This window comes from Aspergillus sclerotioniger (genome assembly GCF_003184525.1).
Source record: "Aspergillus sclerotioniger CBS 115572 chromosome Unknown BO94scaffold_3, whole genome shotgun sequence".
Taxonomy (NCBI): Eukaryota; Fungi; Ascomycota; class Eurotiomycetes; order Eurotiales; family Aspergillaceae; genus Aspergillus; species Aspergillus sclerotioniger.
This window is the reverse complement of record NW_020290993.1, coordinates 868,348-891,728: the sequence shown is the minus strand read 5'-3', so window position 1 is coordinate 891,728 and position 23,381 is coordinate 868,348. Positions and strand designations below refer to the sequence as shown.

At 52.1% G+C, this 23,381-nt stretch overlaps 6 protein-coding genes across 6 annotated transcripts; 2 read left to right on the top strand and 4 right to left on the bottom strand.

Moving 5' to 3' along the window:
• Window positions 1-555: 555 nt before the first annotated feature.
• BO94DRAFT_508254 (TPR domain protein) lies at window positions 556-2,125 on the bottom strand. The gene has a single exon (XM_025609654.1). It carries the CDS (start codon window positions 2,098-2,100, stop codon window positions 682-684), a length of 1,419 nt encoding a protein of 472 aa, XP_025471963.1. The 5' UTR covers window positions 2,101-2,125; the 3' UTR covers window positions 556-681.
• A 249-nt stretch (window positions 2,126-2,374) lies between these two features.
• Window positions 2,375-4,202, top strand: BO94DRAFT_531110 (SOS response-associated peptidase). The gene is made up of 5 exons (XM_025610829.1): window positions 2,375-2,460; window positions 2,543-3,049; window positions 3,134-4,046; window positions 4,099-4,129; window positions 4,180-4,202. The coding sequence occupies exons 1-3, from the start codon at window positions 2,435-2,437 to the stop codon at window positions 3,804-3,806; spliced, it is 1,206 nt and encodes a 401-aa protein (XP_025471962.1). The 5' UTR covers window positions 2,375-2,434; the 3' UTR covers window positions 3,807-4,046; window positions 4,099-4,129; window positions 4,180-4,202.
• On the bottom strand, window positions 3,893-4,925 carry BO94DRAFT_220987 (uncharacterized protein). The gene is made up of 5 exons (XM_025606221.1): window positions 4,794-4,925; window positions 4,311-4,711; window positions 4,180-4,259; window positions 4,099-4,129; window positions 3,893-4,046 (listed from the first exon to the last, which is right to left on the bottom strand). The coding sequence occupies exons 1-5, from the start codon at window positions 4,878-4,880 to the stop codon at window positions 3,980-3,982; spliced, it is 666 nt and encodes a 221-aa protein (XP_025471961.1). The 5' UTR covers window positions 4,881-4,925; the 3' UTR covers window positions 3,893-3,979.
• A 138-nt stretch (window positions 4,926-5,063) lies between these two features.
• BO94DRAFT_562857 (glutamine synthetase) lies at window positions 5,064-15,371 on the top strand. The gene is made up of 6 exons (XM_025614319.1): window positions 5,064-7,005; window positions 7,056-7,655; window positions 13,671-13,763; window positions 13,978-14,482; window positions 14,548-14,969; window positions 15,022-15,371. Exons 1-6 carry the CDS (start codon window positions 5,374-5,376, stop codon window positions 15,037-15,039), a joined length of 3,270 nt encoding a protein of 1,089 aa, XP_025471960.1. The 5' UTR covers window positions 5,064-5,373; the 3' UTR covers window positions 15,040-15,371.
• Window positions 15,372-15,444: 73 nt separating this feature from the next.
• BO94DRAFT_220889 (putative MFS transporter) lies at window positions 15,445-17,623 on the bottom strand. The gene is made up of 4 exons (XM_025606220.1): window positions 17,229-17,623; window positions 16,865-17,176; window positions 16,222-16,813; window positions 15,445-16,149 (listed from the first exon to the last, which is right to left on the bottom strand). The coding sequence occupies exons 1-4, from the start codon at window positions 17,375-17,377 to the stop codon at window positions 15,541-15,543; spliced, it is 1,662 nt and encodes a 553-aa protein (XP_025471959.1). The 5' UTR covers window positions 17,378-17,623; the 3' UTR covers window positions 15,445-15,540.
• Window positions 17,624-19,838: 2,215 nt separating this feature from the next.
• Window positions 19,839-22,093, bottom strand: BO94DRAFT_531101 (sugar porter family MFS transporter). The gene is made up of 4 exons (XM_025610828.1): window positions 21,608-22,093; window positions 21,351-21,539; window positions 20,342-21,278; window positions 19,839-20,281 (listed from the first exon to the last, which is right to left on the bottom strand). Exons 1-4 carry the CDS (start codon window positions 21,825-21,827, stop codon window positions 20,005-20,007), a joined length of 1,623 nt encoding a protein of 540 aa, XP_025471958.1. The 5' UTR covers window positions 21,828-22,093; the 3' UTR covers window positions 19,839-20,004.
• Between the last annotated feature and the right edge of the window lie 1,288 nt (window positions 22,094-23,381).

The window sequence follows — 23,381 nt, the reverse complement described above, 5'->3', positions numbered from 1 at the left end:
ACGTCCCGTTAGGCGGAGGAGAGAACTAACTAAAACAAGATATCTTACTCATTTCTGTTTTTTTTTTCCACCTCATCTTTTTCCTTTTTAAACAAAAAATGGGCCGGCTTTGGTTGGGATTCTATGAGCCATGACTAGCAATGAAGTAAACCACCCCCCGGAAAGAAACCAAGGAGCTGCCTTCTTTCCCCCAGTCGTTGACGGGTGGGGGGACGCAATGGTTCGGGCTTTTCCTTTTTCTTAAAACGTAGGGTTTTTTTCTTCTCTTCTTGACATGTCTAGATTATTCGATTCGTCATAAAATTCGAAATGTCTGGAATCTTGTGATGGAGGATGATGATGGCATGGCACGTCATGCACATGTTCTAATACCCATTTAAAATGACTGTTAAGAAACATACCCCCAACACCCACCAGTCATGAAACTTCGTAGGCTTGGCTGCAGGCTGCTTGCTCCGCTTCCGCGGGTCTTGAATGCGGAGAGATCGAGATCGTTCCTTAGCATGATATGGGTATGGCCCGCTTGGTTCGGGTATGGTCGGTTCTTGAATTCATGTTCCACATGGCACTCTACATTTCTATGCTACTATGCTATACTACACCCCAATAATATACATGTTCCCGCGCGGGTATCATCAGCGGCCTCGGCCTCTTTCTTCCGTCAACATCACTTGGTCCCATTCATTTCCGGCTATTCACCTCTTTCAAGATCTCCGTGGTAAGTTCCACACCTTTATCCTCCTTGAGCTTCTTGAACGCTTCCCTGGCTTCGGTTAAATACTTCGTAGCTTCTCCACGCTTGTCCTGGAACGCGGCCAGCTCTCCCAGCATAAGTATGGACAGTGCGCAGCTGGCTTCGCATTCGCCATCCTCGTCGTCGGGGATCTTCTTAGCCCTGTTGAGGGCCTCCAGGGCCCACTTGCGCGACGTCTCGAAAGCCTCTTCCCGCGTGACACCCGGATCCGCGAGCGGACGACCAGTCATGGCAGCACTGCCGATGGCAGCACTGATATTGTGCATGAGCGTCACCTGCTTGCAGGACGGGTTTTTTCCTTCATCGGCCGAGACCAGGTCCAATGCGCGCAAAAACAAGGGCAGGGCATAATTGTTTTGGTCTTTCTCGTAGTGCATGTTGCCCAGCTCCGTCAGGGCCGTTGCTATCTCAGTTAAGGTCATCCAGTTGCCTCCACCCAAAGGACGGCCCGCCTTAGCCCGACGTTGCATCTCCCGAAGAGAAAAGTTCACCGCGAATTCTAGAGCTTCCTCCGCCTTGGCGTCATTCTGGACGTAATCGCTCCGATACAGCTCCGCCAGCTTCATCGATATTCCGACAATCTTCGCCAGTGTCTTGTCCAGTTGCTGCGCCGAATATGCTTCGATCTCGTTTATCTTATCATAAGCCTCGAGGATAGCCGGGTCTGCACTCAACGGCTCCGCGGCCTCCTCGCCCTTCTTCGCATCCTCGGGCCTCTCACCCCGATCAGCCTGATACTGAATGCCTATCTGTGTCCAGTGGCATGCATCCGCCTTTATCTTCTCCAAGACATCAATCGCCTTAGGAACAAGTCCCGCCTTCTCGAGCGTTACCGCAACCTGCAACTTAATCCCCATTACTTCGTCCGAGAACGGATGCATTTGTAATTCGCCCGCTATATGAAGCGCCTCCTTGTACGCCTTGATCGCCTTGTGTGGGTTCAAGTCCACATCCGTATAGTAGATCGCCGTGCGAAGCCGCTCCGCAACCGGTGCCGGAAACTTATGATATTGTGGCGCCACTTGGGTGGCCTCGACATAGGCGATGTAGGCAAATATTCCGGAGGCTGTGGCGACGGAGACCAACGCCAGGGGCATCAGAATAGGGTTCTTACGCCAGATGCCTTTGGAGGCTTCTTGATATCCGCGTTTCATCTTTTGTCCGAGCGAGAGGTGGCGGGTTTGGAGGGCGGAGGGTCGGAAGATCGAGGCAGTTCGGGTGATAGGGGTGACTGAGCGTGGACGAGTAGGTATCGAGCGTGTTGAGAACGCATGTTGGTGGTGGTGGTTATGTGTGATGATGGTTCGGGGCAAGGCGCTGGTGCGCCGGGCTGCTGCGCTGAACATTGTGTGGTTGCTTGTTTTGAGATACTCAATCAATGAGCGGTAAAGATAAGGTAGTCGATAGTCTAGCCAAAAAAAGTGTGGCCCTTTTGTATTAAATATAAGGGAAAGGTGGAGGTAAGACGATTGAACAGGAAGTGTTGGGAAGAAGAAATGGCCGGCAGAGAAAGATCGAGTCGAGAATCCGCCGATCCCAGGCGGTGGTCCAAGCTTCCCCGCCCTGGGCTGGAATGACGTCGCACCGTGCTTTCTTTCCCCGTCGCTTTCTGCACGCGATCGCTGCTTCTCTGGTCCATTTGTCGATCTGAGCTTCTAGTTTCCTTTTAAGAGGCTCAAAATGTGTGGACGGTATGCCTTGGGCGTGGTACGCACTAATCCTGAGCTCACCTGTGATTCAGCACAATATATATACCACTACCACGAACCCTACTAATTGACCCTACCAGCGCATGAACTTCATCCGCAATCGTCTACAAGACGAAGGCATGCAAGTTGATGAAGCCCCCGACGATGACGAAGTCCGTGAAACCTACAACTTCGCGCCGGGAAACAACGGTGTCGTCTATCGCGCCGACACACCCACAGAGAACCACCCAGACAATCTACAAGTACAATCCTGCCCAACCGGCAAGGGCGTCGCAGGGGAGCATGCTGCACACACCCACTACAAGCTTCAAAGCATGAGGTGGGGTCTCATTCCTTTCTGGACGAAGCGCAAACCCGACTACGGATCTCTCATGCGGACGATCAATTGCCGCGATGATTCGCTGTCCGAGGACAGGGGAATGTGGACGTTCATGAAACGCAAGAAACGGTGCATCGTGGTGTGTCAGGGGTTCTATGAATGGTTAAAGAAGGGCCCTGGGGGCAAGGAGAAGATCCCGCACTTTGTGAGAAGGAAGGATGGTGATTTGATGTTTTTTGCGGGGCTCTGGGACTGTGTTTCTTATGAAGGTGAGAACATTTCTCTCTGGGTTGAATGTGGATGGGTGTTGGGGTGGGTTGTGGCTTGGTTATGGTTGGGCTGACTGGGATCAGATTCGAGTGAGCAGCTCTACACTTATACAGTTATCACAACGGCATCGAGTCCGTATTTGAAGTTCCTGCATGACCGAATGCCGGTGATTCTGGAGCCCAATAGCGAAAAAATGAAGGCCTGGCTGGATCCGGGACGGACGAGTTGGACGGAGGAGTTGCAATCGGTTCTCAAGCCGTATGAGGGGGAACTGGAATGCTATCAGGTGCCGAAGGAGGTGGGGAAGGTGGGGAATAATTCCCCGGATTTTATTGTTCCCGTGAGCAGTAAGGAGAATAAGAGCAATATTGCAAATTTCTTTGCAAACGCGAGGAAGGGCAGGATGACGAAGGAGGAAGCACCTGACCTGCATGTGGTGAAAGAAGAACCAGGACAGGAAAAGGTGAAAGACGACAGGGCCACGAAAGAAGCGGAATGGAGCGAGGACAATGCCCCCAAACCGGTTCCCCGAGTCAAGAGAGAGCATTCTTCGGAGGTTGAGGCCAAGGAAACCAAGAAGCAGAAAACAGAGCCGAGTGCGGTTTCGAGTCTCGGGAATAGGTCACCGTCTAAACCGGCGACGCTGCCGGGGAAGAACATGCGCAGTTCCACCCATAATAGACCGGTGAAGAAGACCCCGGAGAAGAAGCTGACTGCAGGGACCCAGCGTATTACGAACTTTTTCCACAAGTGAGAGGGATGAAGATGGAACAAACTCATGATCTAACCTCTCAGGCTGGACCTGAGTTGGTCTTCTGTAATGTATGATCCAGATTGTGTAACTGCCAGCAGTTTGTATGGAAGGCCGTTCCACAAAAGCTAGGTTAATAATACATCCAAAGTATTGTACAAGGCTTCTGTCGCAGCCTATTGCGCCTCTTGCTCGCGCAGCCTCTTGACCAACTTTTCTCTCAAGAACGGGCTCAATCCGAAGCTGGTTCGATGTCAGTACCATGTAGATAATGATAATGGAAGATAAAACCTACATTCCATCCCGAGTCACGATCCGATAAGTTCCTTCTCAAGTCAGCCATAATCTATCGGCAGTTAATCAGTAGCACACCTACCACTCGGTTGATAATTTCCATTCCCTCCCACAAACTGCCCATTGCCATCAACTTCCAGACTCCCAAAGATATCCTCCGGCCTATTAACCCCGTCAGCAACGCCCGAATCCCAAACACAGTGACAGACATACCAAGCAATCCGACCATACTCCGGAGGCCTTCTGCTATCCGAAAGGTGAATCCAGCCTCCTCTCCCAGCCGAGCCAGCACCACCTTGACCGCTAGCTCCACCACTGGAATCACCGACCTCGCCGCGACGTCTCCTCCCGCGCGCACCAGTCATCAGCACCCCTCCGGAGGTCAAATTCGCGCCCGCCGTCGAGACCATCACCTGAGCCTGGGAAATAGCATCGGGGTCTTCGTGCCCATGCTCCGTAACAACTTCCTGGAGGACTTTGACGAATTTCGGGTTCTCTCTGAAGGAGTCGGGCGTAGGAGGAAGTTTGGAGGTTACGCCGAGGGCGAGGTCGGGGTTGGTTGGTTCAGATGGGAGGAGGGAAAGAACATTGGTTCCATTTTGGGGGAACACGTACTACATCAGTTGTGTCAGCACAATAACGGGCTGTAAATAGTCTTCATAGTATCGGATGTTCCAGTTGGTTTGGAGTACATACAATGTGAGAGTGGCCCTCCAGCGTCGACACAGCACGGAACTGTGTCCACTTGGGCGCCTGGCGGACAGATGACCTAAATCCCAGCATGATGTACTGTGAGAAATGCCAATTGCGACTGACACTGCAAGATGGTCTAGAATAGTTGAAAGCAATGGAAGGAGTGTCGAAGGCTATGACGCTGCACAGACAAACAGGACAAACTCATGTGACTGCGCGTTTTCGGCCGCGAGCAGCAGCGGCGGGCGCATTCAAACCATCGGTGATGCAGTCGTCAAGTGGGATTGCCTTGTCTTCGCCGGTGGTTCTTGATTGCGTTGCGGGCCAGTCTGTTATGGATGCTTTTCTCGTGACATCTTGACAATATAGCAGCGGTTTGCGCAAAGTCTACCATCGTTTTGATTTATCCGTGTTGATGCCATTCAAGACATGACGCCTACATGATTATTTGTCTTAGGCTGCTTGTTCCATTATCGCATGCGTGATACCCAATTTTCTTCTTTCTGGCTACTTTCTTATTTTTGCTATCTCAGGTGGATATACTACATTTGGTTCCTTGTTGCATATTGAATAGCTAGCCACCATGGCGACCCCATCTTCGAAACAGAATCCAGGAGCCACTCCCACGCATCTGACCTCGTCCCCTCGTCCACACATGGCCCGACCGATAGCGCACAAATCGCCGTCTACGAGAACCCCCTCGGCTTCTGGACCGGGTCACAACCAGCCTCCCGTCTCGACGCACCAGTACGCTACTCCTCTTGCTGTGACCGCCGGAGCCGAAGACCCCGTTACGTTCAGCTCCCCATCGGCTCTCCTCGCCCTCGGCGGGTATAGCGGGATCAGCCCGTCCCCTGCCGGTCACGATGGCCTGGTCGGCGCAGGCATGAACGACAATGATATCCAGGCGCTGGGCATGCAGGGATTGAAGCTCGGGGGTGCTCGGGACAGTGATGAGGAGCGCAGACGACACATTGAAGACGTGGTTCAGCTCTTCCGATCTCGGGTCTCTGGCCGGGGTGTGTGCAGAGAGGGCATTGAGCGGTTGGGTGATTTGGAAGGCTTCGAGTCGATTTGGCAGGAGGATAGTCTCAGCATTGCTGGGAACTTTGTCGACTTGGAGATTGACTTCCATCGAGGGTATAATGTAGTCAAGGGTGTCAGTCTGAAGTATGCGACGCCCGATTCTGCGGACGAGGAACGGCGGGAGGCTACGGCGGTTCTCAAGCGTCATTTGATACAGTCACCTGAGGAGGGGGACCGTGGTTCTTGGAAGCCTTTGAGCGGATTTCATGAGGATCTACAATGGCTGGCGAAACATGATAAACTCAGTCAGGAGGTTAATTGTTTTGAGGCCATTGAAGGGCTTTACGAGAGCCTGAAGCGCGTATGGGATTCCGAGTGGAATCATCGCACGTTTGCCGGTGTCTACGATCATCTTTGCAGTGGCTGGGTGGGGAGGCCGGGTCTGCATAGGGGAGGCCATATGGGTCTTGGTTTGGACTACTGGGTGCAGCAAGCACGCGTGTTGGATGCGAAACAGAAGAGGATGGCGGCGGAAGAAATGGAGATCGACCAGCCAAATGGACAGTCAGACGATGAGTCGGGCTTGGATGGAAAGTGGAGTGTTGTGGTTGAGTGTGAAGAGGGTTATCCTTCCCTCCGCGTGTCGAAGGAGTGGGTTGGGTCGGAGGTGCTGACGGTGGTTAACCACGACAATGGACCATCGTCGAGTGAGCCAGGGTCTGGTGCTGCAGTTGTCAACTGGGTCGACCCGCCGGCGACGTTAACTTCCAATCAAGACCACTCGGACGCTATGGCGCTTGAATCGGGCATGCTGGGCTCCTCTACTCCTAATCGTCGGTTTGTTGCCAAGTTGGAGCCGCCCTTGGATTTACCAATCCTGGCCGCGTCAGATATCTACCGACACCTGGGAATGCAACTGCCGCAAGAGTTTAAGATGGTCACCTACGATGGACTCCTAGCCCCGGGCTGGTCTCCTCTGTCCGCGGCCGGAGCCATGGGGTTGGGTCCTGAGGATGCGTCTCAGCTTGGTCGGAGAAGCCGGCGGATGTCTGTGCAGACAATTGACAGCGAGGGTAAATCGTGTACAAAACACCACAGCTATACTTTCCAGCCGTTTGAGTCTGTTGCTGGCCGAACCATGAGAGATTTCCCATTCTCGCATCCGAGGCAACTTGCCGATATTCTTCCGGTATGATTTAATGCTCGAATTGGGTCTGACATTACTGACATACATCATAGATCCTGCGCCAGTATGCGTTTCTAGCAAACTTGATTCGCAGCATCTTTAGTTCTTCATATAAACCCGACGAGGACAAAATCGACGACCAGGCTAATTCTTTGACAATCCTGTCTTTTTCCAGAGGAAAGTCAAAGAAGGAGGATGTCATTATTCTGAGCAACGAGGACCCGAACAAAAAGAGGCTTGATGAACTATTGGGAGGATTCAACAAAACAGCTGCTTTCCCGGGTGCTAAGGGTAAAGGTCCCGCGACTACTGGGGACGGACACTCGGATGTCAATTCTGCTATTGACGATGTCAAAGTAGAAGTTACGTTGCGGACGCAGCTAGGACAAGCGCCGGTGATTATGCTACTTTTTGCTTTGAATAATCCAGACGGATCATCTCAACCGGTCAACCTGGAGGCTGCATTGAGCAAGGTCTCTATTAGTCTGGAAGTCGGGCTGAATGGGCGGGTCGCAGTGGTGGATATGACGGGTCTGCTGGATGACGATGACACTGCCGCGGACAGCATGAACGAGCAATACCAGAATGAAGCTCTCGAGCTGCAGGCCAAAATTGCCAAAGTGCTGGAGATGTCGCAGGACATTGGAATCTTGGTGGAATGGATGTTGCGATGGGCGCGGCAGCGAAAGGGCCGCTGAAAGCCTTGCGATGTCCGAGACGGTTTGGGGGACATAGTCAGCTGCATCGGAGTGGAGAGCAATTTCATCCATCGGACAAAGCGGTGACGCAAGTTGGGATGTCCTCCGTGAGGAAAGGCACTAGTTTCATCCGTGGGGGGCTTGCCGAAGATTCCACCGACATTCTGGAAGCAGGCCGGCCCATTTTTCTCTGCATGGCTGTCATACACAGTCGGTCTGTAACACCCGATTATACCACCCTTGGGCCTGGCGCATGTGATGGAACCTAAGCTTAATCTGGGCATTTCTGGAACATTACTGCCATGTGCTGGGTGACTGCGGAGGATAGAGATTGAATCACCAACAGGATGACAGACAACCACCACCACGAAAAAAGAGACAGGCACGACGACGTGGAATTTTTGCAGATCTGATAAGCAACGTGACTGTCAGGGTCTAGACATGAGTGACTTCTCGGGAATCGGGACAGTAGCAGCTGCAGGGGGAAAGGGAGCCTCCGGAAGATCTAGACCGGGCATGATGACTACAATACCTACCTACAATACTACCTAGATAGCCAACTAGCAACGGTTCGTATACAGCCCAAAATCAGAAATGCGAATCCACTCTTGTGGCAGTCATAAGAATAGCCCAATTCAATAGCCCAGCCGATCTCTGAAACCGGCCAAGTCACAAGACAAACCGACCGACACATCGTATCAAACACCCGTCGGACTGTATGAGGGATTAATCCTCCCTTCCTTCGGGTTTCCCCACCCCCAACAACATGCAAGGAGGGCCTTTTTACATTGCATGTGCTTAAATTCACTCCCCAGCATTCCTCAATCAAGACAGACACAATACTACTTGCTTACTTATTTACTTTACCCCAATACAAAAAACAGTGTAGAGTTCATACAGCCATTACAAAAGAACAAAGAAGAATGAATTCCCCTGACCCAAAACAGCCAACATACCTACCTACCTATGTACCAAATGGAACATGAAGACCGACTGACCTGTCAAACAAATAAATGAATGAAAGACAATAAATTCCATCGGCTACGCTACCGTGTTCCACCCTCCCTCCCTCAAAAAAATCTTTTTTTTTTATTAATGAAATCCAAAGCATGGACCCCAACTACTATCTACTACTCAAAACACAAAAAAGCCAAAAGTAATAAATAAAACTACTGCTGCCCTGATCAACTGCGCGAATTACTCTCCCTGACTGACTGCCTAACTATGGAGCTCAGGTAGCTTTTTTCCTTCCGCCCCCGTTTCCCGCCCTTTTTTTTTAATACACTTTTATTTTCTTTTTTTGTTTGCGATGTGTGTAGTGTGTGGGTGGTTTGTTACATGTGTGTTTTTGGGGAATGGGAACTGGTGTGTTTTTCATTTTTGGGGATGGAATTCGAGTTGAGCTTTGTACGTAGTATCTATGTTGTATGTAGCTTGGTGGGTAGGCAGCTAGCTAGCTACCCCGTGTTTAACTTTAGGCACTGCACTGCACTGCATTGTATGTGGCATGCGGCCGAGATCGCTCTGCGCTCATCGCTCTGCGTTCTGGGTCTAGGTAGGTAGGTAGGTAGGTAGGTCTGAGCTCCCTGATGTGGTGGGTGTGGCTGGTGAGGGTGAAGATGATCGTCTTTGATTTGACGACTCATCTTGATTTCTATGCTACTGTCTTGTACTTGACTTCACTTGGGTGTATATACTCTGTATACTCTACTCACTATGACATTCTGCTCTACTTAGGTAGCATTGGTTGGTACCTTGGGTATGATCTCTACTATTCATTCATTTTTTGAGTCACTCAGTAGGATGAGCATTAAGGTTTATTCTCCTGCAGAGCATGCATAGAAGTAGGTAGGTAGGTAGGTGGGGTCTGTATATCATTTGAGCTGTCAAACTTCTGTCGGATAGTGTTCCTGGCAAGTATGTAGATGAGTGGTCACTGAGAGGGTTTGGTTTGCTCGAGCCTACTATTTGGGTAGGTTGTACGGAGGAATGGGGATATTGAATGTAGTACTATTGATAGTTGATGAGGGATTATGTGGTAGTGTTTATTCACATTTGGGTTTTGTGATGGGTGGTGAGCGATGGGCTCGAAGTTCTCGGAATAAGGGTTGATGTGTCTAATGATCGGCTTTATGCAGGTGTCGTATCCGGAACTCTGCTTGTGCAGGTACTATATTGTCGTGAGGATGGATGTGGATGATTACGACATCTGGGTTGGATATATGTCTATGAATAGCATCTACTCCCCACAGTGAAGTGTATACTGTGTATGGCAGAGGTAGAAGCCTAGTCAGGCACCTTACACAGTACACAGTCCTTGTGATGTTACTATTGAGTAGTCCAGTGAAATCATTGTCCTTGCAAGATTCTAAGTTATTGCTTCAGATTGATATCACTGTAAAGTGTGTGCCTTGATTCGGCCCGAAACCAGTCAGCGTGGTTTGTCATGGCGTCGGCCGACGGACCAATCATCACCGCCCGATAAGCTCGCGCCCTTCAAGTTCGTGATCTACAGGCAGAACCGTGTTCTGATTAGTTTTATCGCCCGTTTCATTGAGGGGTTAATTCGGATGGGGTGATAAATTTCTTTTCTGCTGGGCCGGTGAGGGATATATTGAATCTTCATGTGCTGAGAGGCTTGCATCGTGGACCGCCAGTCCACTGTTGCGACGCCCGAATCCATCTTGGTCTGCTAGTTTTTCACGAGGTGCATCGGCTGTTGGCCAGAATGCGTGTGGCAGGAATCTGGTCCACCTCGTACTTGGCATTACCACCCGAGTATATGCGGCCTGGTTTCTTTCAGTATGATTCTGATGCAACTGGGTCAGAATTGAAACTGGCATCAAAATCTAGATATGGGACGCAGGAGTGTGACCCGCTAAGCCCGACAGGGTTAGGGCATATACCGCGCCACTCTGGGCGGTGCACTCAGAGTCAGCCATCTTCATCCAAGATCCTCTGTCGATGACGCGGTGTAGTAATGAGGGTTTTATAGAGCACAGTGGCCAGTGGATTTAAGCTATGCTGCCCAGCGATGACATCGGATACCTCACATTGCCCGTATCTAGTGGGTGGTGGCTAGGAGGTAGGTAGTTATGACGTCCGCAGGGCTGATGGGGGAGAGGACATTCACCATTCCTGAAACTCCCGACTTGGCCTCTCTGTCATTTGCTGCCGCGGCCTTCATCCACCCCCGGCACACAAAGACTCCCGGAGAAAGGGACGCCCAAACCCACGATCGGACACTAACAGACAAATGGGTCACCGCAGAGCATCCGGAAGGAAATCCTGGGGTTGGACAAGGATACCTTACTTCGTCGTCACTCCTCAGAACTCAGGAGTAACCCTGGCCCTCCATTCACCCGCCCCCTTTTGACTTTTTTCCCTTTGGAACCGTTTTTCCCTCCACGCTCGGCCCTGGAGGCGGTGCACACCTGCGAGTAGCACACCGCGCTCACCTGATATTAGTCACAGAACCTAATTATAACTCCAGTTAACATGGAAACCGTGGCCGGTCTCGGGGCTCGCGGGCGGCTCTCTCGCCATTTTCCCTTCAGGAATGTTTTGCCACGCCCCACAGCCGGCAAATCGCCCAGTCGACTCGCGTTGCGAGGCAAGGCACCGGGGCATGGCCCTCTCTGGCTTTACCTGCTGTGTGTAACTGTATTTCCCAGTGTAAACTGTCAGCCGGGTGTATGCGTGTGTATGACTTCGGGCCTGGATAGGGGGACAATGGATATTGATGCCTTTTACGTGCGGTGCCAAACAGGCAAAGCGTCGCCAAGTGCTATCGTCCATGCGCGATTAAAAAAAAGGCAGATAAAAAAAATCAGTCGGCAGGCGCGCCATGATCCACCCACGCGACTCATGGCGGGGATTTGAGGGGCAGCCACTGATAAGAAATCCTCCCAATTTAGATAACCGCAGGTACAAGCGGGTGCCGGACCAGTACGTATCGCCCGAGTGTATTGCTCGTACCTTGAGATCGTGATTCTTGTTTCCTATCAACGGTATTCTTCCAGCATCTTTGATACCAGTGGTCATCTAGATAGATACTCGAGCAAGAGGGGAACAGCCCAGGCAATATGGAACTCGGCCACCATGCCCTCAATCAATATCCTCCCCCATGGCAGGACGAGATAAGCCGGGAAAGATAGAGACGGAACTGGACTTCCTTTCCTATCATTGTTATCCTGAGTTGCATCCATCATCCCTGACCTACCAATAAGAACCCATGTCAATGTGATTAGGCGCAGGCAACGTTCGAGCTATTCGGGTCCTGCAGCTGATATGCATCGGAGCCAACCACTCGTTGATAATTCCTCTTAGCAACCTATTGGGGTCGCTATCTCTGGATGACCGGCGGACAAGAAGGGTGAGAGGGATGGGTGAGGGATCATACAATATCATGATTACTTTTTGGAGGGGGAAACAAGGTCAGCCGACATGGCTGCGATGCGGTGTGCATATAGTGTGGGATGGGAGTTTCTTTTTTTTGTGCCCTGATCGTAGTGCTCTGAGCCTCTGTGGGCACCGGGAACAAGTGGACGCTCCTGACTTCAGATCACCATCGCGTGGGGTGGAAGATTATCTGGGGAAGGCCAACCGCTTCCCGGGTTCGAATGAGGTTACAGTGATTAATATTCCCAGTCATCGAGGGAGGGCCTGCCTATCAAAGTCTAGGCAGCCGGGATTACTACTCGCTTCTAGGAAATTATCCGACTGCAGTGGTACCTAGTACCTGTCCGCAGAGCTGTCGCCGACTGTCCTGGGAAAGAGGGGCGTCTTTTGTGCATCCATTTTACCCAAACGGGTAATATTGTGGCTTTCACGACGGATGCTCCAAGAGGGTGGACAAATGGGTTATTGCATTACGTGGAATGGACACCCCATCTTTATGGCGCACGCAATCTCTGCCAGTTCATCCTATCAATATATTAGCAATTTGTCTGTGGCTTCTGACAGCGTGGGCAAGCCCACGCTTGGAATAGGCCGGTGTACGTAGACTTGATATCGCAAAAGCCAGAGTCGGGTCTAGTCCTTACCATCGCCCGCCGATGGAAATGGTGGCGTAACAAACCCTGGTCTACCCTGCAGCCTTGCCGCATCTTCTTGTATCGATGCATCCGGCGAGCACGAATATGTCCAATTCCTGCCTTGAATGGAAGCCAGTGAATTCAGGAAAGCCATTCATAATTGCAGACAGACCGCGTCCCGTGAAGAGCTAAGTATGCGATCTGGATCGCTCAGGAAGCGAGTGACTCCTCGCATTGAATGCGATCGGGGGACTCGGCAATACGGGGCGGTGGAAAGCGTAATACGGACGGAGATGCCCAGCAACCGAAACGCAGCCGGAGCGTGACGGTAATTTTCAGAGTTATTTTTGAATTTCCAGGTCCATTTTTGTCGACTTTTGCCCCCCAGCCAAAGGGCGCCTTCCTCATTCTCTTAAATTTAAAGGATATCCCTCCCCACCCACAGAACCGCTGACTTACATCTCCATTCCTCCTCCTCACTCCGCCATTTTTTATCCAACGCTTCTCTCTCTTATATCTCAGGATCCTTCCTCTCTCTCGCTACCACCACTTACTCTCGATCAATCTCTTGATTGCCTCGCGCGTTTGTCGTTATCGCTTTTGATTGACTCATCGAAGTCTCTGCCAGCTTTGCATCAGCAAGCTCAAACAACCAAAAAAAGAATATATCTTAATCCCTCACACTTCACACACACTTCACAATGGTATGGCTGCCTCCAATCTCCTTCGGCTCCCCCGTCGGCATCACCGTGCCTGTTCCTTGGTTGAGAGCTGCTCGCTGACTCATACTTCTCTCATCATAGGCGTCTGGTGAAGCAACCGTCATCTCCAACACGGAGAATGTGCGTTCATCTTCTCGTTAATACCTTGCATTATCTTTCTTCAGCCGCGTTGCGGTTTTGAGGAAAATGCCATACTGACTGGCTGGAAACAGCTCATGAAGTACATGTCCCTCGACCAGCGAGGAACGGTTCAGGCTGAGTACGTCTGGATCGATGCTGTCGGTGGCTGCCGTAGCAAGACCAAGGTAAGCGCCTGCTTTGCTGCTTGTTCCCACGCGTATGCGCGACAATGGGTGTGGCCGTGTGTCATGGATGGGGACGAGAGGTTGTTGTTATCTTGCTCCCTCTACACCGATAAGCCCTGCGCACGGTGACCCGATCCTGCACGCGCCCGGCTGCACCCACCCGTGGCACGTGACCTGGCGCAACTCGGGCTAACGGATTGTCCCCCCGATCTAGACTCTCTCCAAGGCCGTCAAGTCGGTCGATGAACTCCCCGAGTGGAACTTCGACGGTTCCTCAACCGGCCAGGCCCCCGGTGACAACTCCGATGTCTACCTCCGCCCTGTTGCTATCTTCCCCGACCCCCTCCGCCTTGGCGACAACATCCTCGTCCTCTGTGAGACCTGGGACTCCGATGGATCCCCCAACAAGTACAACCACCGCCACGAGGCTAACCGCCTGATGGAGATCCACGCCAAGGAGGACTGGTGGTTCGGTCTGGAGCAGGAATACACTCTCCTCGGTACTGATGGCTGGCCTTACGGATGGCCCAAGGGTGGTTTCCCCGGTGCCCAGGGCCCCTACTACTGTGGTGTTGGTACCGGCAAGGTCTACTGCCGTGACATCGTTGAGGCTCACTACCGTGCCTGCCTGTACGCTGGTATTAAGATCTCCGGTATCAACGCTGAGGTCATGCCTTCCCAGTGGGAGTACCAGGTCGGCCCCTGCAACGGCATTGAGAGTGAGTTCCCGCGATTCCAATTATATTGCGACCATAAAAAAAAACATTAAACTAACTTGCTGTAGTGGGTGACCACCTTTGGATGTCCCGTTTCCTCCTCCACCGTGTCGCTGAAGAGTTCGGTGTCAGAATCTCCTTCGACCCTAAGCCCATCAAGGGTGACTGGAACGGAGCCGGTCTTCACTCCAACGTCTCTACCGCTGCCATGCGTGCTGAGGGTGGTATGAAGGTCATCGAGTCCGCCATGAAGAAGCTCGAGGCCCGCCACGTTGAGCACATCGCCGTTTACGGTGAGGGTAACGAGGAGCGTCTCACTGGCCGTCACGAGACCGGTAGCATTGACAAGTTCAGCTACGGTGTTGCTGACCGTGGTGGCTCCATCCGTATCCCTCGCCAGGTCGCCAAGGATGGCAAGGGTTACTTCGAGGACCGCCGTCCCGCTAGCAACGCCTGCCCCTACCAGATCACCGGTATCATTGTTGAGACTGTGAGTGGCCTTACCATGCTTCCATTGTGACCGATTACTGACTGCCTTTCAGCTTATGGGTGGCAACTAAATGCGTTACATACCGTTTGAAAATGTGAATACAACTTCATATTAGCGCTCGTATACCCTCCGGCGTCGATAGGGAGAACAATAGTGCGGCCTGGCACCATTGGAGCAAACATAGAATTTTTCATGGTAGTTCGGGATGTCTTCTTCTCCTGCCAGAGCTTGCCTTGCGATCCTTATCCTCTGCTGGTCTTGCATTTCGTTTCTTTCGTTATTGGGTTATGTGTTACGTACAGCATAGAGGACTTCGGAGGACCGACAGTCTCTTGAAAATGAATTGGTGGAACGTGCTTCTCGCACTGGAAGGATCGAGATAGATTAATGGCCATTTGCCAGGTAACATAGTGAATCACACTCATTGCCTATAGGCTCAACTTCAACGACCTACATTAACGCGTATCGGATGCACATTGCCAGCATAACTGTCTAACTATTACAGTGTCATGTATAGATCTCGAACTCGTCCCGAGAATAAGTACTATATAGATAAATGTACGGCCCACCCTCAGCGCGACTTCTTCCAGAACTTGAACATGCCGGATCCCAACCCATCCAGTCCTCTCTGCCTCGCCTCCCGTCTCGCCGCCCCATCAACAATCTTATCCGGATCCTCCTCCCCACCATCATTCTCAGCACTTCCCTGCCCCTTCTTCCTCCCATCCACCACCCTCAACAACACCTCCATCAACACCGCGGCCAAGATACTCGCGCACAAAATCCCCACCATCACCAAATTACTCTTCCGATACTTCGCCCTCCCCGTGGCCTCATAATCACTCTTCCACCCAGAATACAACGCATAAGTAGTCAATATACTACCCAGGTTACCCCATCCAGAGACCACAGCCGACGCGGCCGCAACACCGACCTCACCGTGGCGCTGTTGAAACACCTCTGCAGTCCAGGTCATGGTGACGGGGACTGTGGGGCCGAGACCGAAGCCAACGATCAAAAGACCGCCGTAGCGCGGCCAGGAGTTGGTGTCTGTGCCGGCGTAGGTGGTTAAAAGGAGGCCGAGGATTTGGAGGCATACGGGAATGGAGAAGAAGAGGGCGCGGTGGTGGTGGAAGCGGTCGGAGAAGGGGGTTATAAGGACGATGGCGATTAGGTCCATCTGTTTTTTTTTTGGTACTGTGGTTAGTGGGGATGGTTGGGTGGAAGAAGGGGGGGGGGGGGGGCAACTCACGATCCAGATTGGGGCGGAGAGGAGACTTAGGTCGATGCTGGAGAGGGAGGGGTTGATGGCTTCGATGATGATCGTGGCGTAGCTTTGGACGCCGATTCCCACGCCAACGACACCAAAGTACATGATGAGGAGGGGCCAGAGACGCCAGTCGAGGAATACGTAGAGGAGGTCTTTCCAGGTCCATTGGGCGCGGTGGTACACGCGCTTTAGGTCGTGGTAGTGGATTTCGGCGTCGCGGCCGGTCAGGGCGGGAGGGCTGCGCGGGAACCACCACAGGTATTTGCGGCTTGGGGGTTCAACGCCTGGGGCGAGGGGTCGGTCGGGGAGCCACCAGAGGAGGATGATTCCTACGGCGATGGTGATTACGCCGTAGACGAGGAACATCCATTGGAAGCCGACGTAGCCGCGCTCGCCGTCCATTTCTTGGAATCCGGCGGAGACGAGACCGACCACGGCTGCGGAGACTTGGGCGGCTGTGTAGTATTGGCCGATGCGTTTGCCCGTGCGGGATGGGGGGTAGAAGAGCGTTAGGTAGTAGGTCATGCCGGGCCACATGCCTGCGATGACGATGCCGAGGAGGAGGCGGAGGAGGCTGTGTTGTTGGTTAGTTGGTTGGGATTGTGCTGTGGGGGTGAGGACGTACTATAGACTCCATGCGGCTTTCATTGCGGTCATGCAGGTCCCGATGACACCCACGCTGATGACGATCCGACTCATCCACACGTGTGGGCTCAGTCGGGTCATGATCAGGTTGGATGGCAGGTCGAAGACGACATAGCAGACGTAGAACAGGGCCAGACCGGTAGAAATCTGGTGCGGTGTGCAGTGGAGGACAGAGCCCAGATCGTGACCGGCATCGGTGTTCATGGTTTGCGCAAGACTGACATTGGAGCGCACTGCGGCGCAGAGGAAGTAGAGGACCCAAAATGCGGGGATGATTCGGTAGTCCAATTTTCTATGAAAGTTAGAGGAAATTTGGATGCGAAGAGGAAGAGAAGCAGTCGAACCTGTAGATGCGCTCAATATCCGCGACATCGGGCTCGCTGCCCGTTTCGACGTCCCCGTCATGGCTGCTCAAAGATCGTTCGTGGATATCTTCGGGGTTGGGATGCTTTCCCAACCCATGGGTCTGGGACTGCGGTTCCATCAGGGACATGATGGAGCGAGTGAGAGCAGAATCTGCGGCCAGGATATTAACTCCAAAATTCAGTGGCGGGCACCATCGACGCCACAGCCGACAACTTACAAGGGTCAGAGAGAGGGTCGGCTCAGTAGATGCGACGAAGATGTCGGAGGAGACGGAGGGAAGAATGGGTGATAAGGATTGCGCTGGATACAGCTGCCAACCCCGCACTGACAGGACTTCGTGGCAAGTGGTGTGGTATGAAGACGGCAGTGATCAGCCCTGTGGAATTGCAGGCATGTTATTCTGGTGGATGCGCCAGGGATTTGTTGGGAGTAGAAGCGGGGAGAGCTTCGAGCTCGGAGAAAGCATGTGCTCACTGATTGATGGAGCTTTGGGAAACGAGAGAGGATGCGTACCTGGACAGAGACGGCCATGACGGATGCTGGAGAAGACAGGAAGGGAGAGCCCGAATCAATTGGAGCCAGCGACGGGGGGAAGAAGGGAGAAATGAGGGAACGCAAGGGACGAGCTGCTTGGATGGCGAGGCGTCGGATCGCCGAGTGATTGATAAAATCGCCAAGGCTCACAGACTAACAGAATTACAGAAGACTAACAGAGGCCCTAGCAATCTCAAGAGCGGAGACAAGTGCCGGACCAACGATGCCCCGGCTGCTCCATTCTCGTCAAGGGCGACGTTTTCGGCGGATAAACGAAGCGATGGAAAGATGCAGATGGGGATCCTGTTCGAACCCCCGACGGTCGGAAGAACCACTGTTTGACTGGTTGGTCACTCAACAATCAACATTAATTCAACCTCCTCAGCCAGTCCGCCGTGACTCATTCAACTCCCCAGACTTGGTTCCCACTTCCCCCCAGTATCAAGGTCGGGGTCACCAACAAAAAGTAAAAAAAAAAAAAAAAAACCAGAAAAAGCTTCAATCCGATGCCGGCGGTTTCCATTCGTCCGGGGAGGCCTGCAGGAGGTCTGCACGCTGCACCTCGATCTGCAACTCCAGTTGGACCGGTGACTGAATCCATGGCCCGGTGAATCGGTGATCCGGTCCTCTGCAGCGCTCCTCTTTATCTCACCTGGAGTCTAGACAATGTGTCCACCAACTCGTGACGTCGGAGCCACGGGAAGACCACTCATGAAGGCTCCACATTCCAGTGGGAGAGTCGTTGAACCAGAATCTGACGACATGATACCTCGGACTACTCCAGAACTGTAATGCCCACCGCGGAGGAAAATGGCCAATGGTGTCTTCCAGGATCGAGAATACCAGGCTGGTGTCAGTCTAGTAGTATATGACTCACAGTCAAGAACCGAGACAAGCACTATCAATTCAGCACATAATGTTAGCCATTTAGTTGCATTGAAGGATATCAAAAGTCACCAAAATTCGGAAAAATTCATTTCACAGACCTCTGAAGTCAACAGTATCGCCCCATGCTACTCACTGACTTTGTACTTAACCTCTGGCGATTGGTTGTTCTATAGAACTTGGGGGACAGTGTACCTGGAATGCCTTGAAGAGCAGAGAATGAGACAGGTCAGCATCGCAGTTTGTTCCATAGTATCGCAACGAAAGCCCTAGTGCTTTGTTAATGATCCCCTTGTATTCATGTTATTCTCGAGAGCACCTTAGAGCCCGCTGTATATCTCTGCGTCGACCAACGTTGATCTGCAAATATGAAGAGTAACACACAGAGTTAGTAATAGTACCCAATAGGTAGTTTATAAGTTGTGAAGGACACCTATATTCCTACATCATGAGTATCTCTTCATCCCAAGAGTGAGGCGACTTAGCAAGCACCTCGCTTCGAGATCTTGTAGTTCTACATCACGTATAGCATAACGCGATGAGAACTATAATCTGTTAACTTATGCAGGAGACACTATCCAGCTTCTCGGTATTTTCATCATCTGTAGAGCAGAGAGTTGGGTTAAAGGCGCCAGGGTTTGACAAAGGGACGCCGAGTCTGCTGAGCGACACAAATTAAGAGCCGCCGTAGTACCTGCTGGTCAGGTGCCATCACCCGGTATTCTCCTTTATTTCCATCTTCTGTCTCAAAAATTCGTCATGGAATCTAGTCAACTTCAACTACTTTCGAAAATCATAAGAACCAGTCATCGGAGTTGTTTATTCCTGTCGTTATGATGCATGCATGAGCTCGCAGCTTTAACGAATGATTGCACTAGGCTTTATATTACTTCTTCTCGCATCTGTTGGGAAGGTTAGTTGTGGTGATTAACCTTCAGATTTAGATTTATCCTTGGATTGATGGAATGCAAATGGGACCCGAGGAGTTCTAGAATGATGTGGCTCCCGGTAGGTAGTCTGCATCCCGCTACAAACTCTAAGATATGGCACTCAATGCGCAGCTGCATGAGGCTTGATTGGTGCATCCTTATGCAAGGGGTCATGAACTATGACAGGTCACACAGTACGGAGTACTGGCTGCTCTTATCATCTCTACTAGAGCTTGATCATGTGTGAGAAGTGAAAATAGCATGTTCCTGGTCTAATTACACAGAATCCATCGGGGTATATACTAAGCTGAACACTTAGGCCATGCAGCCCATCAAATCGTCACTATCATCATTCCTGTCCCAGAGAGATCGGGATAAAAGGCAACCAGCCTACAGCCGGGTAAGTCTACACCTTGACGCTGCTGGTGTTTTCGTCGCTGTCTTTTTCTGCATCCTTCGCATGATGGCTCAGCACACTCGTCCGGCGCACTGCGTCGTCTTCTACATCGTCCAGCGTACGCAGGAGTTCACCCCGCTTGCCGTACATGTGAGGCTCCTCGTTGGCGATCTTGACCACATTAAAGACATTGGTCGTCTTGCGGAAAATGCGGTCCATTTCTTCCAGGGATCGACGGGCGGTTTCTGGGTAGAAGAAGAGGACCACTGGAAAGATGAATGCATTGCTGCGAGGGGTCAGTATGAGAATGGCCACAGCGTGGGGCGACAAGGGCACGGGAACTTACATGACTGCAAAGATGATGTAGGTCTGATAGCCAATGTTGTCAAAGGCCACCGGCGTGATCATAACCACCAAGAAGTTGAAGATCCAGTTCGATGACGTGGCCAGCGCGTTGGCCGGAGCACGAATTCTCAGTGGTACAACTTCAGCCGGATACAGCCAGGTCATACCCAGCCAGCCGATGGCAAAGAACGTGTTGAAAACAAACAGGAAGACAATACAGGCGATGTTGGCTCCGTCGCTGCCGATGCTGGCAGTTATAGCAAGGATGATCATGGAAACTGACATTCCCGCTGCGCCAAAAAGCATCAGGGTCCGGCGGCCGAATTTTTCGATGGTAAATACGGCAATCCACGAGGCAAGGAAGTACTCTGTTCCGTTGCAAGCCGCGATTAGACGAGACATTTCGAGGCTCATACCTAGCTGAGTCTCGAGCACCACAGGAATGTAGTAAGTGATTAGATTGATACCCGAGATCTGCTGGAACATCTGGTTGACGTAGGCTAACACCACCCGGTGGAAGTGGCGGTCCTCGGTCATGGTAAACATGTCGCGGAATGAACCCTTGGCCATCTCCAAGACGGTGGCCTTGATAGCTGTGAATTCCGTCTCGATGAAGGTCTCGTCCCCATCGCCCAAGAGAGAATGTAGGACAGTCCTTGCTTCGTCTTCACGGCCCTTGAGAATCAGCCAACGGGGCGATTCGGGGAGAGAAAGGACGAAGAATAAGATGATAAGGGCGAAGAAAATCTGAAAGGCCAACGGGAATCTCCAGGCGACCTCATTGGGATCGGCAAACAGCAAGCCGAAGTCAATCCAGTAACTGATGGTGATACCGCAGGTGATCATGGCGCCTTCGATCATGACCAGCTGGCCACGACGGTTGGATTTACAACACTCTGACTGCCATGTGGGCACAGTCGACGTGTTCATGCCGTTTCCTGTTGTCAACGTATATTAGCACCTCTTTCGCTTGTTGACTGGCAACTTGTCTGTGCCCTCGTCCTACCTACCAAAACCAGTAACCAACCGTCCGACGATGAATTGGCCCAAGTCGTACGAAGTACATTGTAGCAGAGCCCCGATACACATGATGAATGAACCGACGAAGATTGTCTTGCGCCGACCAAGCATATTACCGATCCAGATTGTAGGGATTGATCCAGCGAAGCACCCTAGATTGTACGCAGCGACGACAACACCTAAATGAAAACGATCAGTCCACGACTCTGGGCAGGGAACGCGACAAATTATGAGATCGCGTACGTACCCTGGCGAGTGGACTGTGTGCTCCTTTCAGGAGCACTCAAGCTCTCGTAGTATGCGCCGTTGGTCGCAATGGTTGGGAAGTATTTGATAAACGAATCGAGGGTCAAGAGACCGCCCGTTACACCTTGATCATAGCCGAAAAGCAAGAAATCCATACCAGCGATAACGCTGATAGCGATTTGCAGCTTGCCTCCCGTGAGGCCCAAGTAGCTGCGTGCCATGTTGGATAGGCAGGACTTGCTCTCTCCACAGAAGTGTCAAGGCCGAATTCTAGGAGTTGATTGCAACCGAATTGTGAAGTTAAGAGTAGTACTAAAACACAACACCGCACAGTAAGAGTAGCAGTCAAGGAGAAGGCTCATTGGACGATATTGGGCTGCGCTTGGAGGAGAAAAAGAAATGGGAAGGAAGGAATCGAGAAAAACCGATCGACGAAACGGTCGCACGAGGGGCATGGTCGGGGGTTTTAAACAGAGCTGGAATCTCATGAGATTTTGATGGCCGACTGGACCATGGGGGAAAATCCATCAGAGAGCCCGCATGGATTCAGAAGTAAGAAACCCATTCGGGCGAGTCAGCCTGTCGAGCGCATGCATGCAGTGACTAGCTGGGTTTCGTGAGGTACAGGACTTTGTTACTCCGTCGTTAAGGCCAGCCAAGTACCATCCGGTTTGACTTTGAAAAGGACAAACCCACTGGACGGTCGAGACGAAGAGGTGGGGACTGCATTGGATCAGGAAGCTGGTTCTCGAAGCCTGCAACTGATTGGCCCTGTTGTTGAGTACTGGAGGGGAAGTCATCCCCACAGCTGCCATTCTCCGGATCAAGGATGAGGCCTCTGCCACCCCAGCTTTATTGCGTTGGAGTGCAGGAGGTAGCAGTGGGGTCCATTGGCTGTCGAGACCAACGGAGGAGTGACCGTTCCCCACATGGCTTCCCCCAGGCACACACCATCTTAGGCCATCTCAGGCCATCGCCGGCCACCGCGCGCCTTGACGAGTGGTGGACTGCTCGTCCGACTCCACCTCCACAATGGGCCGGTGTCGCGATCGGCGGGGGCTGAACGGGGCCGCGAACACTGCACGTATCATCTCACTACTACCTGGTAATCAGTCAAATCAATCCCCCTCCTTCCCCCAAAGCTTCCGCGATGCCGTCATGGTGGTCAGGATTCGCAGGTGGCTAGCCGTTTCTGGACAAACCGAGAGCGACGGTCGCTGGATTGTGTTTCGACCCGCGGTTGGACCAGTTCGGAGGAGTGCCAGCCGATATTCAATTGATACCCTCCTTCCTGCTTGGTGATTTTTTATTCTTCTTATCGAAATTATGCAATCCACCGGTAATGCTAATGTCCCGGCAGGTTACATTCTATGCTTTCCGTGGCTGGCGGAATAGATAACGGCCAGGCATCTGAGTCTGGGCGATTATAGGCCTTGTCATCGTCATCGGCCGGCTCGCGTGGGTTCTCGCGTGGGCAAAAATCAAGGAAGAGGAAACGATCGTAGGCGGGGAGGGCAGGATCGCATCGTCATCTCCCTGCTCATTTGACCTGACAGCTAGATCGCTCTGCTACGGTGCTAGGCCGAACCCCGTGGACCCTCCCGTGGCTGATTATTCAGAATCCGGGGATTTGGAGACTCCGCAAAGGGACTCCCTGACCACTTTACCGCTTTAAGCAAGGGCCACCCTCGGTTCGTTCCGCCTCGTGGTGGGTGTTGCGAAGGGCTCGCTCACGGCCTCACAGCTCAGTGTTATCCGCTCTCCTTACTTCGAGT

What these genes read in the sequence shown, in the direction of transcription:
- BO94DRAFT_508254 (XM_025609654.1), bottom strand. Translation starts at nt 2,100, where the DNA reads ATGTTCAGCGCAGCAGCCCGGCGCACCAGCGCCTTGCCCCGAACCATC.
- BO94DRAFT_531110 (XM_025610829.1), top strand. Translation starts at nt 2,435, where the DNA reads ATGTGTGGACGGTATGCCTTGGGCGT. An exon ending in GGACGGTATGCCTTGGGCGT is followed by an intron (nt 2,461 to 2,542) that starts GGTACGCACTAA and finishes TTGACCCTACCA; the next exon opens with GCGCATGAACTTCATCCGCA. An exon ending in TGGGACTGTGTTTCTTATGA is followed by an intron (nt 3,050 to 3,133) that starts AGGTGAGAACAT and finishes CTGACTGGGATC; the next exon opens with AGATTCGAGTGAGCAGCTCT.
- BO94DRAFT_220987 (XM_025606221.1), bottom strand. Translation starts at nt 4,880, where the DNA reads ATGCTGGGATTTAGGTCATCTGTCCGCCAGGCGCCCAAGTGGACACAG. An exon ending in TGGAGGGCCACTCTCACATT is followed by an intron (nt 4,712 to 4,793) that starts GTATGTACTCCA and finishes CAACTGATGTAG; the next exon opens with TACGTGTTCCCCCAAAATGG. An exon ending in ATCGTGACTCGGGATGGAAT is followed by an intron (nt 4,047 to 4,098) that starts GTAGGTTTTATC and finishes ACATCGAACCAG; the next exon opens with CTTCGGATTGAGCCCGTTCT.
- BO94DRAFT_562857 (XM_025614319.1), top strand. Translation starts at nt 5,374, where the DNA reads ATGGCGACCCCATCTTCGAAACAGAATCCAGGAGCCACTCCCACGCAT. An exon ending in AACTTGCCGATATTCTTCCG is followed by an intron (nt 7,006 to 7,055) that starts GTATGATTTAAT and finishes CATACATCATAG; the next exon opens with ATCCTGCGCCAGTATGCGTT. An exon ending in CCCCTGCAACGGCATTGAGA is followed by an intron (nt 14,483 to 14,547) that starts GTGAGTTCCCGC and finishes AACTTGCTGTAG; the next exon opens with TGGGTGACCACCTTTGGATG.
- BO94DRAFT_220889 (XM_025606220.1), bottom strand. Translation starts at nt 17,377, where the DNA reads ATGTCCCTGATGGAACCGCAGTCCCAGACCCATGGGTTGGGAAAGCAT. An exon ending in AAAGCCGCATGGAGTCTATA is followed by an intron (nt 16,814 to 16,864) that starts GTACGTCCTCAC and finishes CCAACAACACAG; the next exon opens with CCTCCTCCGCCTCCTCCTCG. An exon ending in TCTCCGCCCCAATCTGGATC is followed by an intron (nt 16,150 to 16,221) that starts GTGAGTTGCCCC and finishes AAAAAAAAACAG; the next exon opens with ATGGACCTAATCGCCATCGT.
- BO94DRAFT_531101 (XM_025610828.1), bottom strand. Translation starts at nt 21,827, where the DNA reads ATGGCACGCAGCTACTTGGGCCTCACGGGAGGCAAGCTGCAAATCGCT. An exon ending in CACACAGTCCACTCGCCAGG is followed by an intron (nt 21,540 to 21,607) that starts GTACGTACGCGA and finishes GTTTTCATTTAG; the next exon opens with GTGTTGTCGTCGCTGCGTAC. An exon ending in TACATCATCTTTGCAGTCAT is followed by an intron (nt 20,282 to 20,341) that starts GTAAGTTCCCGT and finishes GACCCCTCGCAG; the next exon opens with CAATGCATTCATCTTTCCAG.